Source organism: Lepisma saccharinum, chromosome 7 (assembly GCF_977018435.1).
Source record: "Lepisma saccharinum chromosome 7, izLepSacc3.1, whole genome shotgun sequence".
NCBI classification, from domain to species: Eukaryota; Metazoa; Arthropoda; class Insecta; order Zygentoma; family Lepismatidae; genus Lepisma; species Lepisma saccharinum.
Genome location: NC_139235.1, coordinates 14898114 through 14913471, shown reverse-complemented (window position 1 = coordinate 14913471; position 15358 = coordinate 14898114). Strand labels below are relative to the sequence as shown.

Sequence of the window (15358 nt, the reverse complement as noted above, 5' to 3'; positions counted from 1 at the left end):
ATTTCACAAATTTTGTAGTATAGTTCATGATATTTACATATAAAAAATGTAGTATGTTGAGATTCAAGTTTATGTACAAGTAATAACAGACTTTACTCAGAATCATGTTCAAGCAGTGTTCGAAGTGAGGAGGGATATGGTGGGGTGGTATTTTTGCAAAGCATTCTCCCAGCTGTCTCATGGTTACCATGTTAAACCATAGGATCACCCCCCCCCCCACCAGCTAGACCCAAGGCTCAACCAAACATCGCTACAGTTAGCAATTTCCAATTCAAACCCTGTTCAGTAACATCCTATCCAAGATAGCACATCAAGCATGCTTCAAAGTTTAAATGCGCTTGTCATGCCAAGAGAACAAACTTTCTGTTGGGGCATAAGTCATGGGAACTATTTATTTTTGCAAGAATTAGGGACCAGCAGGAAAATCTGAAATATACAAATGGAAGGGGGGCAGTGTATTGTAATGTGGAATGTATGAACAATGATCGAGGTGTTGGATATAATAGGGAAGCAAGCAAAACATCCTTAAATATAGCATCATGCCACACCGTGTTTACTAGTCAGAAAGCATACATTAGCATTACAGGAACAAAAGAGGCACATACTATGGTAGGACACTATTCCCCACAGTTCCACCAGCTTCCTGTGGCAATCTCTGGCAAACCCCCCACAAAGAATGGCTACTTTCATACACAAACACTGTTCACACAGGGACGTGGTGGTTGACAATGAATTATCACTGCCCTCTGCACAATAACCATTCATTACACTGCCATCTAGTGACATGTTTACATACTATGGGTGCCATGTTATCAGGGACACATTAATATATTGTGGTAGAACTATTTGAGTTTGAGAAAAAGTATAGTTGCCATGATTTACGCCCCAGCCCTCATATAAGCTTGCAGCAACCTTTAATCAAGCAAACTACTTACCATATGTCACACTTGGCAACAAGCTTGCATAGTGATGTTTGCCAGTGAAAGTGAGAATCTCACTTTGTGAAGAATGTGACTCAAGTACAATCTTGCACCAACTATGTCGTATCAAGCTAACTTCGACTAGCTATATATAGTTTGTGTATACACAGGCTATGATGAGCTTGGCACAAGCTCGCATGCTATCTGATATGCTACCAGGAATGTTCAGTTGGTTTATAAATGTTGCAAGTGAACCAACTGTGCTAGTACCAAGTGCACAACTAAAGTGAATTGATGAAGAAATTTTCTGTTTTCTAGCATTTATTTACCTTGTTTTCCTTGTTTTCTAGGGGCAGATGGGTTTGCCAGGAAGGATAATTTCCTTGAATTAGGGAGAATCTATCCTGGCCAAACATAAAATTATTTTAGAATAGCATTCTATTGTAGGGTCATCCTCCATGGCCGTACTGTGTTTGGACTCTGACTGTGAGACGACATGGGTTCAAGTCTGCCTGGGTTCAGTCTCTTGGTTTTTGGCCTATGTACAGGACCAGTGGCAACCCACCATCATGAGGAAATTGGGGAGTTACGAGTGACTAGTGACAGTCTCGGAAATCTCCTATAACGGCTGAGGGTTCGACGTGCTGACCCCACATCACCCATTACATGTTGAAGATCCCCACATCTCTAGGTAGGATTGTGGGAGGAAGACTGGCAGTTGGGAGATAGGCCAAGGCCCTTCGAGGGCTGTCATGCCATGGGCTTCTTTTTTATTCTATTGTAGGAAAGTTATTCTATTTAAAAATGTTTAGTGCAATTTCTCTTAATATTTTCTTACTGGCAATGCAACAACTGTTCATATATTTATAAATGATTAATGTTGTTGCAATTTGTAATTAATAATAAGACGTCAGCAAGTTATTAATATTTTTCCGTGAAAACTTACTTATATAGGTTCTATTAATTTCGGGGGTTTGCCAACATCCGTTGAGGAAACTGCTGGGTTGGCTTCCGGTTTCTGTTGTTCCCCTGTGTGCCACTAGGAGTGCTAGGGTAGCCAGTTCATCTGTTGCGTGCGGTGGGTTTGAGTTGTTGCAACAGCGGGAGCCAAGCGTGATGTTGCCTGTCCACTGTCGATGTTAACATCTTTTGCAAAGTGGCAGAGGCCATCAAAATTAATGGAAACACTATAGGTTAGTTTTCGTAGATAAATATTAGTAATTTGCTTACCTCTTATTATTATCAACTGCATCTTTTAGTCCTTGAACATGAATTATAATTAATGTTCAACATTGATTTTGCAGATCCATGCTACAGGCTGTACAGCAGATTTAGTAGGGTGGTTGCTTTCTCAAGGAGGACAACCTTGCACTCTGAATGTTAATGGACTCCCAAATCCTGATTGCCAGTATTATCCTGATCTTGAGAGCAACAACAATATTAGAGGGTCAATCATGAACCTCCAGTTTATAGATCCAGTAAGCATGTAAATAATATAAAAATTAAGTCCACATAATTGTTATGTATTATATTTGAATTTTTTTACTTTATACATTGCGAATTACTGTGTCTCCTGAATGGAACCTGTTTGGAAGAACACGTCCACTGCCATGATTTGTGTCTGAACAGGTGAACGTTCCATGGCAGACTGATTGCCAGACTTGCATCTGCTAATCATGAGAAACTTCTGCTCATGCGCACCTGCGTGCCGACAGGTTTGCCAATGTGATATGCACCACCCTGTATATGTCAGACAACTGACACAACAATTCAAACATCAGTCCATAGGAAAAAAATAGCAGGGGAAAAATACATCCATGCCAATTCAGAACATTCACGTATAACAATTGATAATATATTTTTAAATTTTTTCCTGAGAGCACAAAGACTATGTTCTAATAATAAGGATATCAAAAATGAAGAAGAATGGCTTTTTAATATTGCAAAAGAGTTTGAGTTGGTGTTTTAAGTCCACTTTATGCACAGTAAGGCTAATCGGGACTGGACCTACAGTTTAAAGTGGGATCCGAACCACTTGTGCCTCCACTGGGGATCGAACCCGGGACCCCTTGATTACAAGGCAATGACGCTACCACTGCGCCATGGGAGAGGCCCTATACTGCAAAAGAAAATGGCTTTCACACTAACAGAATAAACCAAATCAAAAACAAGTCGCAAGAAAACTAAAGAAAAAGAGAAATACAGACAAAGATGAAAAATCTGTTGAAAAGAAATTTGTGTGCATTCAATTCCACAAGGGATAAAACGAATTATTTAAATGAAGAATTCAATTTTGAACACGCAGTAGTGAATTTAAAATTACAACAAAATGAAGCAACAGTAGTTTGCTTATACCAAACACCAGATGGACATTTAGGCACATTTTTTGAAAAATTTGAAACAATGTTGTCCATTTTACTACATAAGAAACGACCTATTATAGTGATGGGCGATATCAACATAGATTTTTTAAAAAACAATCCAGAAAAAAATGAACTAAATACAATTCTAACCTCCCATAATTTGATTGCAACAATAAATTCACCAACAAGGATAACACCAACAAGTAAATCATGTATTGATCAAATAATAATTAACCAAGATTTTTTGAATACACCACATCTATTTTACCTTTAGCCTTGTCCGATCATGAAGCAGTTTTCATAAGTGTCCATATACCAGCGAATATAAAAGAAAAAACTGCAAAACATATCACTACCGTAGAAAAAAGAAAATTCACCAAGGAAAATATAGGAAACTTTGTATATTCATTAAAGAAAGAAAACTGGACTGATGTGCTCATGGAGGAAAATTTAAATACAAAAGTAAGCTTATTCACAAAGACAGTAAAATATCATTTTGAAGTAGCATTTCCATACAAAACATACAGACAACCCCTAAATCAAACAAAATCAATTTCCTGGATAACTAAAGGGATAAAAAAGTCCTGTGAAACAAAAAGAAAATTATATAAAGAAATCCAGAAAAACAAGAATCCCATACTTAAAGACCACTACAAAAAATATGTAATTATTCTCAGGAAGGTAATAAACAATGCTAAGAAACTGGCCACTGCAGATAAAATACGCAAATCTGCTAATAAATCAAAGAAACAATGGGAATTGTTAATGATGAAACTGGTAAGAAAACAAAGAAAGTGAATGAAAAGATAGAAATTATGGCTGATGGAGAGAAAATAAGCAATCCCCTTGATGTAACACAAATTTTTAATACATACTTTGTGAACATTCCCAATACCGTAAATAAAAATGCAGTAATCTCTACACCTAGATTAAGAACATATTTCAACAGTCCCAGAAACACAAACTCTATGTTTCTCACACCAGTAACTGAGGGAGAAGTTGAGAAGGTAATTATAAATTTAAAAAATAAGTATTCATCAGGGCCAGATGAATTTTCAAGTTCTCTACTAAATAAATGTGCGAATAGTATTTTACAACCACTAGTAAGTATTTGCAACACATCTTTAGAAACAGGTATTTTTCCTAGTGAGTACAAAATAGCAAAAGTGAGACCATTATTCAAGAAAGGCAACAAAGAAGAATGCTCAAACCATAGGCCAATTTCTCTTTTATCGGTCTTCTCTAAAGTAATAGAGAAAATTATGCTAAATAGATTAGTAACTTTCTTAGAAAAATACGACATCTTATCCAAACATCAATTTGGATACCAAAAAAGTAAGTCAATATCAGAAGCTATTTTTGAATTTACAAATAACATACTAAAATCGAGAGACAAAAAAATGCATGTGCATGGATTATTTTTAGATTTCACCAAAGCATTTGATTTGGTTCAGCATGACATTTTACTAGATAAAATGGACCATTATGGTATCAGAGGTTTAGCAAAAAAAATGGTTCACCTCTTATTTAAAAGACAGATGTCAGTATGTAGATATTAACAAAATCAAATCAGACCAACTGTTCCTCAATACAGGTGTACCGCAAGGCTCAATTCTAGGACCAGTTTTATTTTTATTCTACATAAATGATCTTCCAGAAACCTTATCAGAGTCTCAAACAATACTTTTTGCGGATGATACAAATATCATAGTAAAAAGCCTGGAATATGAGCAACTTCAAAAGAATTCCATTTCAACAACAACACAACTAAACACCTGGCTAAACAACAACAAGCTTTCCCTGAATGTTAATAAAACATTTCTAATAAATTTTAATCCAGCAAAACAAATAAAAAACTTAAATGTGATTATTAACAATGAAGTTGTCAAAGAATGCGATGCAATAAAATTCTTAGGAGTATGGATAGACACAAACCTGTCTTGGGACATGCATATTACTAATTTAATTCAAAAGTTAAGCAGGCTCTGCTACATGATGAGAATTTTGAGAAATGTTTTAACTTTGAATGATTTAAGGACAGTATATTTTGGACAGATTCAACCTGTACTCACATATGGTATCTCTTTCTGGGGCAGTTCACCCAAAATGCAGAAAATTTTTATTTGGCAAAAACGCATATTAAAAATTATGAAGAATGTATCCCTCTCAAACCCAACAAAACAAATTTTCAATGAATTTAAAATATTACCTCTTCCATGTTTGTACATATTAGAAACGTTGTACTTTATTCATACAAATTCTAAAATCTTCTCAAAAAATCTGGACATGCACAAGTACAGCACTCGAACGCATAACTCCCTCCACCTTTCTACTGTCCGCACATCCAAAACACATAGTGGTCTAGGATTTCAAGGTGTAAAACTCTAACAAGCTGCCAGAGGAATTCAAGAATCATAATCCAACCAAATTTAAAATAACAGTAAAAAGCTTGCTTATGAAGTATTTGTTTTATAGCACAGAGGAGTACTTAGATCATATTTTTCATTAATAGACATAACCTTTGACTTTTCTTGTATTTTTATGTTCACTAATAGTCATAACCTTTGATTTTTCTTCTATTTTCTATGTTATTCCATACTCTCTTATACTTTTTAATATGCATAAGTATGTGTTAATTCCTTTGTACTCAAAATCATACATGTAATTTTATTTTATACTCTTTATACTTTTAATATGCTTAAGTATGTGTTCAGGCACGTATCCAGGAATTCCTTTCGGGGGGGGGCTCAACACCATTTTTTTAAGGGGTATAGTAAGAACCTCACAATTGTGTGTTTAAGACCAGAGGTGGCAATTGGGTTCCAAAACGCGGGGTGGGGGGGGGGGGGGGGGTGCGGAGGGCGTTGCAAGGAAAGTTTACTTTCTCTTGGTAGCCAAGGCTTAACATTAAGAGGTCATAATGTTGAGGCAAAAAAATAAAAAATGGGGAACAACTATCTCTTAAATCGTTGCCACTGTAAGGCTGTCATTTTAATCAGAACGTGAAATCGTAACATTTTTTACCACTCGACTCCTCTGTTTCCATGCATTAATATTGTGTGCCGGAACCATCTCAGTATGTGTGTTTGTCCATTTCATCTCATCAGACATAAAAACATCTATGGTGTCTTTGAATGTTTTTACGAAGCTGTTACACATGCACGGGATGGACAATCCACTCGACAACGCGAGATTCAAATTGTGGGCTGCAAACTGGACGCAGACAGCTCTCGAATATTTCTCTCTGATTCGAGCCTGAACACCACTAACGTGTCTTGTCCTCCCATTTTTCAGCTCTTATAAAAGCCGAAACCCACCAAATTGTTCAGATTCAGGCCTTAGCACTCACAAGTGTTCAAAAATGCCTGTCACAGCTTCCGCTGTCTTGTCATATATCGGCACGAAACAAAGGAAGTCTTCTCGAATGCAGGTGGATCACGAAACAATTAATGCACAGTGAAAACCCTTCCGTTCCCAACACATCTAATGTTTCGTCTCCCAGTATGATGAAATGCTTACTCATTTATCTCCAGTGACGTGCCCAAGGGAGGTTTGGTGAGGTAATAACCCCATTTGATCCAGTATTCCCCCTCTCCCTTCCGAAAATCCTGGGCACGCCTCTCTTTATCTCGGACATTTTTTAAAATCAACTCACCAGAAGTTTCTATCATCGTATTGGAGATTGAAGTAAGATGCGTTCTTCCTGCAGGTTTGGATATGATCCTTTAGGGTGCTGTCGTCTGCCTGCCTTCACACCTAACCTTAACAAGACCCTAATTTTCCATCCTTGTGACTTGGATTTTCAAGACTTAGGAAGGTTTCAGACCGAAGGGACACGCGATACATGTCGATTGGAATGGGCCAATCAACAGCAACGTTTCACACCGTAGCGACACAATGTGACAGTCAGATTTACCGTCATTATTATTATTATCATTATTATTCATGTATGTAGCGGTAAAAAAGACGTGTTGAGTCAAAGTGTTGAGTGTTTTAATTTGTAAGATTACATATTTGATTTTTGCCAAGCCGACGGGAGGAACGAGACATTCGCTTGTGTTAAGGGTGAGCACCTGAAGGGTCACGCTATGCGTCTAAAGCTTAGGAAATTCGACCGTAATGACAAACATTTATATATCTCGGTTTCCAATGGTCAGATTCATGTGAAACTTATACCAGCGCAGCGGCATGTGTGCAAGGACGGATGTGTGGAGTTTCGTCACGATCAAGCGACAATTACGGACGCCAGATCAAATCGGTTCTAATTGATCAGTTTGTGGACAGCGATTGCAATTGAGCTATGGGCGACAGCCAGGCGGAAGCTTAATCCGCACAAGTCAACTTCGGACACGGTACGTCCTAGTTTGGAGACAATAGAGCGTGGTGGAATAACCTCTCCGGAAGCGTCACTCCAACGTGCGCCTAGCGTCCTTTTTCGAAATCCAAATAAAACGAAGGACATGGTTTTTCGATACACAGTCTTACCGCAATCCTTGTAGTGAGAGCAGCTCCGTGCTAACTCTCCATATACAGTTTTGCCGCGATTCTTGGAACGAGAGCACCTTCGCGCTACCTTTCGTGTACAGTGGACTTTGTTGTGTTGTGCGAACACCAGTGTGTGTGATAGGCAGTAAGTCTACACGAGTGCGCCTACCTCAACCGCTGGGGGAAGTTGAAGCGAAACCGTGTTTCCGTGATTACCTTACGCCATTTATAATTTTTGAGAAACAAGGAACACCGGAAACTATGGCGGGCTAGAGGAAGAAAGGAGATGAGGGCGTTACGTCGATTCGCCCGACGTCAGAAGAAACTACGCCGATGATGCCTATCCGCCGCCATGGAGAGAGAGAGAACGTCGAACGCCGCCCTATTGATACGCCGACGACGCCTACCATCCGCCACGTTGACGCCCCGACGACGCCTACCAGCCGCGACAGAGGGACGTAGAGAGAGATGTTGACGCCCCGACGACGCCGACGACGCCTACAACGACCGCTCAGATGCGACGTCCGAACCGCGCCATACCACAGAGACCCACCGATCCCGAGAGGAAGAGGAGCCGGGGAACTAGGTGTTTGAATCCTTTTCGCATCTTCACCGTCGCGACCAAAGAAACCTTTCGCGTGGATACTATGTGTTTTCAATCGCCCATAAAGACGCCAGGATGCACCCCGGAAGCTGAGAGGTGGTAAAGTATTCATCTGTGTGAACCTTAACACGTGACGGCCCGATTGATTTAGAGAACGCCCTTGAAATTCGTCGACATTTTGAAAACGCCCACTCAACTCGAACTTCATACCAAACTCCCGTCGCGCTTGTCATTTGTAATCTATTCGTCTCAGGTCAATTTTTCTTATTCCTTCTGATATTTTTTTTATGATCTTAAATTCATTGTTTTTTGTGCTCCTTTGTATTTGTTTAAAGTGCGTACTATTAGAGTAAAGCGCCGCCCGCTTAATTGCATATTCTACTTGAGGTTTGTTCATTTTTATGTGTGAGCGCTGTGTCGCTGCTAGCTATGTCAGGTCGCATATGTGATTATTTGTTAAAGTATTTGCCTGGTAATATGAATTGCTCGTCGCGGCGAAGTGTTTAAGTCCCGCCTGCTAGAGAGTATATGTTTGCGCCACTCAACGGAGGTTATTTGTTATGTTTGAAACCACGTGAGGTCTTGTAAAAGGAAAACGTCCGCCCACGTGAATGTAATTGCCGTTGAGACGCCTTTGTTTATACTGGTCAAGTAATGTATGGTCACCGCGCCGACTAGTTTCTTTTTTAAAAACAAAAGGTGAACTTAAGTAAGGGCTGGCTAGGATTTAAGTAGCACTGGAGCAAAATCACAAATGACCTGATTAGACAAAAAGTAAGATAAAATTAATTGAGAATGCAATAATTAGGGCTTGTCGTCATAAAACCTGTACATGTCATGTATAATTTCTTGTGTCGATGACCCCATGAGGATTGAATCTGAGAGAGAATGTGAGAGTGCAAGTGTGGGGACCTGTAATAATTCCATTTTTGTTGGTTATGAATAGAATATACTTTTTATTTTCATGTTAATTTTGGGCTATATCATTTCGTACGCATGTCGCTACCCGTGATTTTCAGGTAGGCAGCTAGCCGCTTCCCGGCTACAGGTAAAGAGGTGGTAATTTGAAAGTATATATGTTTTTGTTTTCTATTCGATATGGCTAATCACTATGCACTGTTGGTCACCGGTTCCTACACACGAACTTAACCTGGACCGTAACGCTATTTCGCTTGTCCGAGGGAGATTTTGCCGCCTCTATCTAGGTAGTGGTAGCATTTGTTTTCCCGGGCAAGGGAGGGCGTAACATACAACAAAAGGCCGCACAAACCTAATTTCGATTTGTGAAATCCTCAGGCGACAGGGTGTGAAATCTCCCTTATTAGGCCACTGTCATTGTCACCTCGAAGTAGTAGCTCGTGTTGACCACAGAAAAAAATTCTCCTCAACCGGTGGGAATGCTCCTCAGTTTTCTTCTCTCTCCTATATTTTCTGTGTTTGTTCACTATACAGGCAACACCTTACGATTTGATATACACAGAACATGTACTATGTAGACATTTCAACGAAAAATTGGTTGAAGTCAAGGATGGCTAGGTGGCTCAGTTGGTAGAGCCCTGATTTGGGTCCTGGTAGAGCCTGCAATTTCCGCCTAAAATGTCTACACATGCAACATCTTCTTGCTTTCTCTTCTCGACATTCATAAAATTTTCGGCTGTCTCTTTATGGTAGTTAAGTGTTTGAATGTGTTTCGAACCCAGTAGGCTTAAACAAAAGTATTTTTATACCATGAAATTCTCGGACTGCATATACGAAATTTAGTTCTGGCAAAACTAAATCATCACTCAAAACTTTGCTTTTCAGTTGATCTATGCAGTTTATTTCTGTTTTAATAAACCACTCCAATATCCGGTACTGCTGAAATATTCACTTTAGAGAGAGACCTTTGATCTCTTCGGCTCTCGAACCGAACTAGCACTACACTGAGGCCCCGGAAATTCTGCTGTCGTCAATGTCTTCATTTTCGAATCACTATATCTTATAAAGCAACCAGAGGACGCTGACTGATCTGATCACCAATCGACTGTATGAATTGTCACTCTTACCTCTGAAATCTCATTAACCGATTCTTTGTACAGATCAACCGAAAAATTGAATCCGCGTATTTATATCCTCATTATATTCTAGAACGTTCCGCAGATAAAACGATTCGTTAATATCGCCAGTAGTTGACTCCTTCTCTCATTCAAGAATGTACCCTCTCCCGCCTTCCAGAGATTAGAAATTACAACGAATCGCCCTACGCGTGGTGCTACCTTTGTTGTGCAGCTTCCAAATGCTGGCAAGTCTCTACATAGTGCTCAAGTGCGCTGCGACAACACCGAAAGCACAAGAAAAGTGTACGTGCAATATTATCAACAACAGGGTTATAGAACATTCTCCGTCTTGCCTCGATAATTGTCTATCTCCTTAAATCATCGTCACATTATTCAAAAAGCCAAAAACCTGATTTTATCTAGTGTAAAATAAAAAAAAACCAGGGGGGCTCGAGCCACATCAACCCCACCTTGGATACGTGTTATTAACAATAACAGGGTTATAGAACATTCTCCATCCTGTCTCGATAATTATTTCTCCCAAATTATCATCACATTATTCAAGAAGAAAAAATCCTAGTTTTATCTAGTGTAAACAGAAAAAAATCCTGAAGGGGGGCTCGAGCCTCCTGATTCCCACCTTGAATACGTGCTATTGACAATAATAGGGTTATAGAACACTCTCCGTTTTGTCTCGATAATTATTTCTCTCAGATTTATAAATTTATTATCTTCACATTATTCAAGACGCCAAAAATCTAATTTTATCTAGTGTAAATTGAAAAATTTCCTGATGGGGGGGGCTCGAGCCATTAACTATAACTATAACTATAACATGCTCCGACTTGCCTCGATAATTATTTCTCTCCTTACATTATTTTCACATTATTTAAGAAGCCAAAAACCTAATTTTATCTAACGTAAACTGAAAAATTTCCTGGCTAGAGGGTCTAGCCCCCTGTGCCCCATCTTGGATACGTGCTATTATCAATAACAGGGTTACGGAACATTCTCCGTCTTGCCTCGATAATTATTTCTCTCCTTAAATTATTGTCACATTATTTTATTTCACACCACAAGAAATCAAAAACCTCTTTTTATCTAGTGTAAACCTAAAACTTTCGGGGGGGGCTCGAGCCCCCTAAGCCCCCCCCTCTGGATACGTGCCTGTATGTGTTAATTCCTTTGTACTCAAAATTATACATGTAATTGACCTATCTCATATCATAGTGCTATTTGTACTCATATGATCAAGTGGATGGAAATAAATCTTATCTTATCTTATCTTTCAAAATTGTTTTTAGATCACCAAGAAGTTTGGAATGTACATTTAATGAATTCAAAATGAGAAACTCTCTACCAGATGTTGAAACCACAGGAATATATAATATAAGTTGTTCATGTTCAAAGGATTATGTAGGACAAACAGCAAGGAAAATGGCAATAAGATGGCATGAACATGATTTGGACATTATAAATCTAAACCCAAGAAGATGTTTGTTAGCTCACATCATCGAAGAGAAGCATTTGATTAAAAAGAGAAGGGTTTTAAAAAGATTGACGGGAAACATAGAGTTGAATGTCTGGGAAGCTTCGCTCATTGCAGAATAAATTAAATAATGAAAATGGTAACATAGATCCAGTATGGAGTTTTCTTTTTCACAAATGGAGTAAGCCACCATCTTTAAAATTTAATGTAGCAGAAAACATCAACAGACTTTGTGGAAACAATGATGACTTTGCATTACCTGATGATATTTGGGATTCATAATTTTAAATAACAAAAAATAATGTGATCGAAAAATTTTTATCTGAAATAAAACAGACTGCTTCTTTTCACAGTTATGTTGCTATATTACAACAATGTAACATTGACAACATCCATTATATAATGGATTCTTTTTGTTTAAAAAATTGCTAACCATTGTTATAACTGTATCTTTAGTCAAAATGAAAATAAATGTCTGATGAAGAGAGCGTGTGTTCTCCTGAAACGTCACAATGAAAAACTGTCTTCTTATGCTTGTAATAACCGTAAACTACAAGGAAATAATTCTACAATGCTAGCAATGCCTACATACAAGAAAAACTGTATATCACATATTAGGCAAATTACACTGGTCTACAAAAAGGAACTTTTTTTAATCATCAGAAATAAAAATATACATTTCTAGGTCAGTTTTTAATGCTTATTGTGAATTGAAATCTAGATTTGTGCTGGCACCCACCATTTTTTCATAATAACCCTCTTTATTAAAATGAAAATGAAAATACAGCAATATTGGATTCCTGCAACATAAATATTATTAAAAAATTTGATGAAAGTCCATGTCTGTTGTACCATGTACACTGCATCAGGATCATCACTATACAACATCCAGCAGTAGTCTGCCATCATAGAAACCTTGGTAGTGCTGTTCCCTTGTCTCAATGTCCTGGTGGAAATGCTTCCCTTTTTCGTCACTCACATCGCCAAGGTTTTTAGGGAAGATATGCAAATGGGAGTGCAGGAAGTGTAGTCTAGTGACATCAGCCATCTCATTTCCTTGTATGGACGCAAAAGTTTATCTAAGCCATTGATGAAATCCGGAGACTTGGTTTTACCTAGAAAATGTTCACAAACCCACTGAGAACTTCTCAGAAGTTAGGGTTTCCATCTTTTAGAATGTCTCGGATTTTACGTCACACGAAAATGCCTTTTTTAAATTTAGCTGTGCTTATGTTCAGTAATTCAGCAGTAAGGTATTGGAACCCTTTAGAGTTTGTTTGCCATTGCCATCACCAAGCACTTTACTAACCCAAGTTTTATGTGCAGAGGAGGAAGAAATATATTCTTAGGATCAACTCATGATTCCATATTCGATAGTGGCAGACTCGGGTGTCACCTGCTAAGAGATTTCTTTCTCATAGTGTTGAAGCAAGGGGTTCTGTTTCTATTTCGACAATGAAAGGTCTCTAATGAGGTAATTTTACTCCTGCTGATTAAATAGTTTTGGTTTTGAAGTTTTCTCCTCGGGTATGAACTCATCTTGATATGACTCTTCAGCAGAGGAAAAATCTGCATCTTCCATTTCTTGTAAATGTACTTGTCCTCTCTCCGGAGGCTCTGGGATGTGTAAAGATTCGTCATGTGGGACTGGTCTTCTTGCAGATGGCATATCTGGATACACTATTTTATGCTTATTCTCGCTCACTGCAGCAAATACCAACGTACGTTACTGGTCGGATTCATCCTCACAAAGCAAAATTCAAATTCCTAACAGATTCAGCCTGTTGACAAAACAGCTGGTATAAGCTGAGCAACTAACTCAGCTGCTGGATATTTGTACCAGTTTAATAGTGCACTGACCTGCATCTCAGGTCAACTGTTTCAGACAGTTGTAGCCGAAGTTAGTGAAACTGTTATTGCAGCAGTAGAGCTGAACCAAGTATTTTCGTTCTGTTTATTGCAAGGCAAGTGGGAAATTGAAGCAGCTGAATTCAACCATTTCAACAGATGGCTACTCTGTGGTAGCTGGCAAGCTGATTGGGACATCCTTATAAGTTACACCCAGTGAATTTCATAACCCTGTCTCATCTCAATAACTATACATGCTGGGGAAAAACTAAGCATAGATTTGGAATGAGGGGTTCAAACCTAGTCTACAACACCTATTAGTTTCTCTGATGATTTTTCATTGTAGACCAGTGTTATCAAAAGGGGCTTGGTGAAGTATTTCAAGCACGGGAAACAAGAGAACATATTAAAATATCAGTGTATATAATAGAGCTTTGTTAATCATTAGAACTAATTTACATATTCATGCCATCAAATTAACTTTGTGGGGTTTGTGGAGAACAACTATTTAAATAAACGATTGGGGAAAGGAAATGAAAGTACTATCTCTGAACTATACTCTACCAGTCTTCATTGCAGAGTGTTTTTTTTTTCCAAATCCTGAAAACTCTTACAATGAAAATTCCACTCTAATTTCAGGTTGATAGTTTCTGTGATAACGACACTATCCCTCACAATTATGCAGCACCAAACAAACAAAATTTGAAATGTGGTTATCGTTCAACATGGGAAGTTATTTCAGGACATCTAGATTTTGCAAACGACAGGTATTTCAGCTTAGTATTATTATTATAAATTTTATAAAAGTTCTATTAATTTCAGTGGCCACTCTCACCATCCTCCCAGAAATTAATTGTACTACTGACTTACAGGCTTTCAATGTATATTTCAAGTAGAGTTTTGAAAAACAGTACTTTATTCCAGTATATTATTACATCCCTTTATTGAGATGAGGTGTTACATGTCAGGATAATATCATATGCTAAGTTTTTTTTTACATTTTAGAGCTGCAGTGGTCTTAAAGCCATGCTGGTCTAATCTGTAGGGCATCTAACTGTCACATGGGCGACCCGGGTTCGATTCCCGCAGTGGCTGATCTAAGGTTGCAATTTTTCCAGTGTTGTCACCGCATAAAGCATCTCTGGGGTGCAACCAGCCTCAAATCAATGGGAACCTGGGTGCAACCCTTGGGGGTGAAGGTGGCCGTAGCATGGTACTGATCACACCACCTCCAAAGTGGCAAAGATTGAGAATGTGTGAGTCCCTACCCCCACATCCCCTAAATGCGCCTACATGAATTACATTTGTTGTAATTCTACTTTAGGAAGGATAAATATTAGCTGTACATGCAAGAGTAGCCGGACTCTGTTGTAGAGTAATTTCTATGGTCCACTGGGAAGCCAGAGGTCCTAGCTTCAAACCTCCAGTGAAAAAAAAACGATGTGTTCATCCTTATTTCATTGGTTCTTCCTTTTCATTACCATTAAATCTAGAGGTACAAAATCAATTTAAAATAATTAACTAAATACATATATATAGAAGCAATAATGTAATGATTATGTTTATGTTAAACATTACTTCAAAACTTTTTTTGCCAGGCTTGTATATATTTT

At 38.3% G+C, this 15358-nt stretch overlaps 1 protein-coding gene across 2 annotated transcripts in view; it reads left to right on the top strand.

The window, feature by feature from the left end:
• The window catches only part of LOC145989742 (calcium-activated chloride channel regulator 1-like), a 69055-nt gene that overhangs the window by 15575 nt on the left and 38122 nt on the right, over nucleotides 1–15358 (top strand). For both annotated transcript variants that reach the window (XM_083125023.1, XM_083125022.1), the window contains exons 6-7: nucleotides 2225–2398; nucleotides 14385–14512. In XM_083125023.1, the coding sequence (XP_082981149.1) occupies nucleotides 2225–2398; nucleotides 14385–14512 (302 nt within the window). The remainder of the gene's footprint in view (nucleotides 1–2224; nucleotides 2399–14384; nucleotides 14513–15358) is intronic.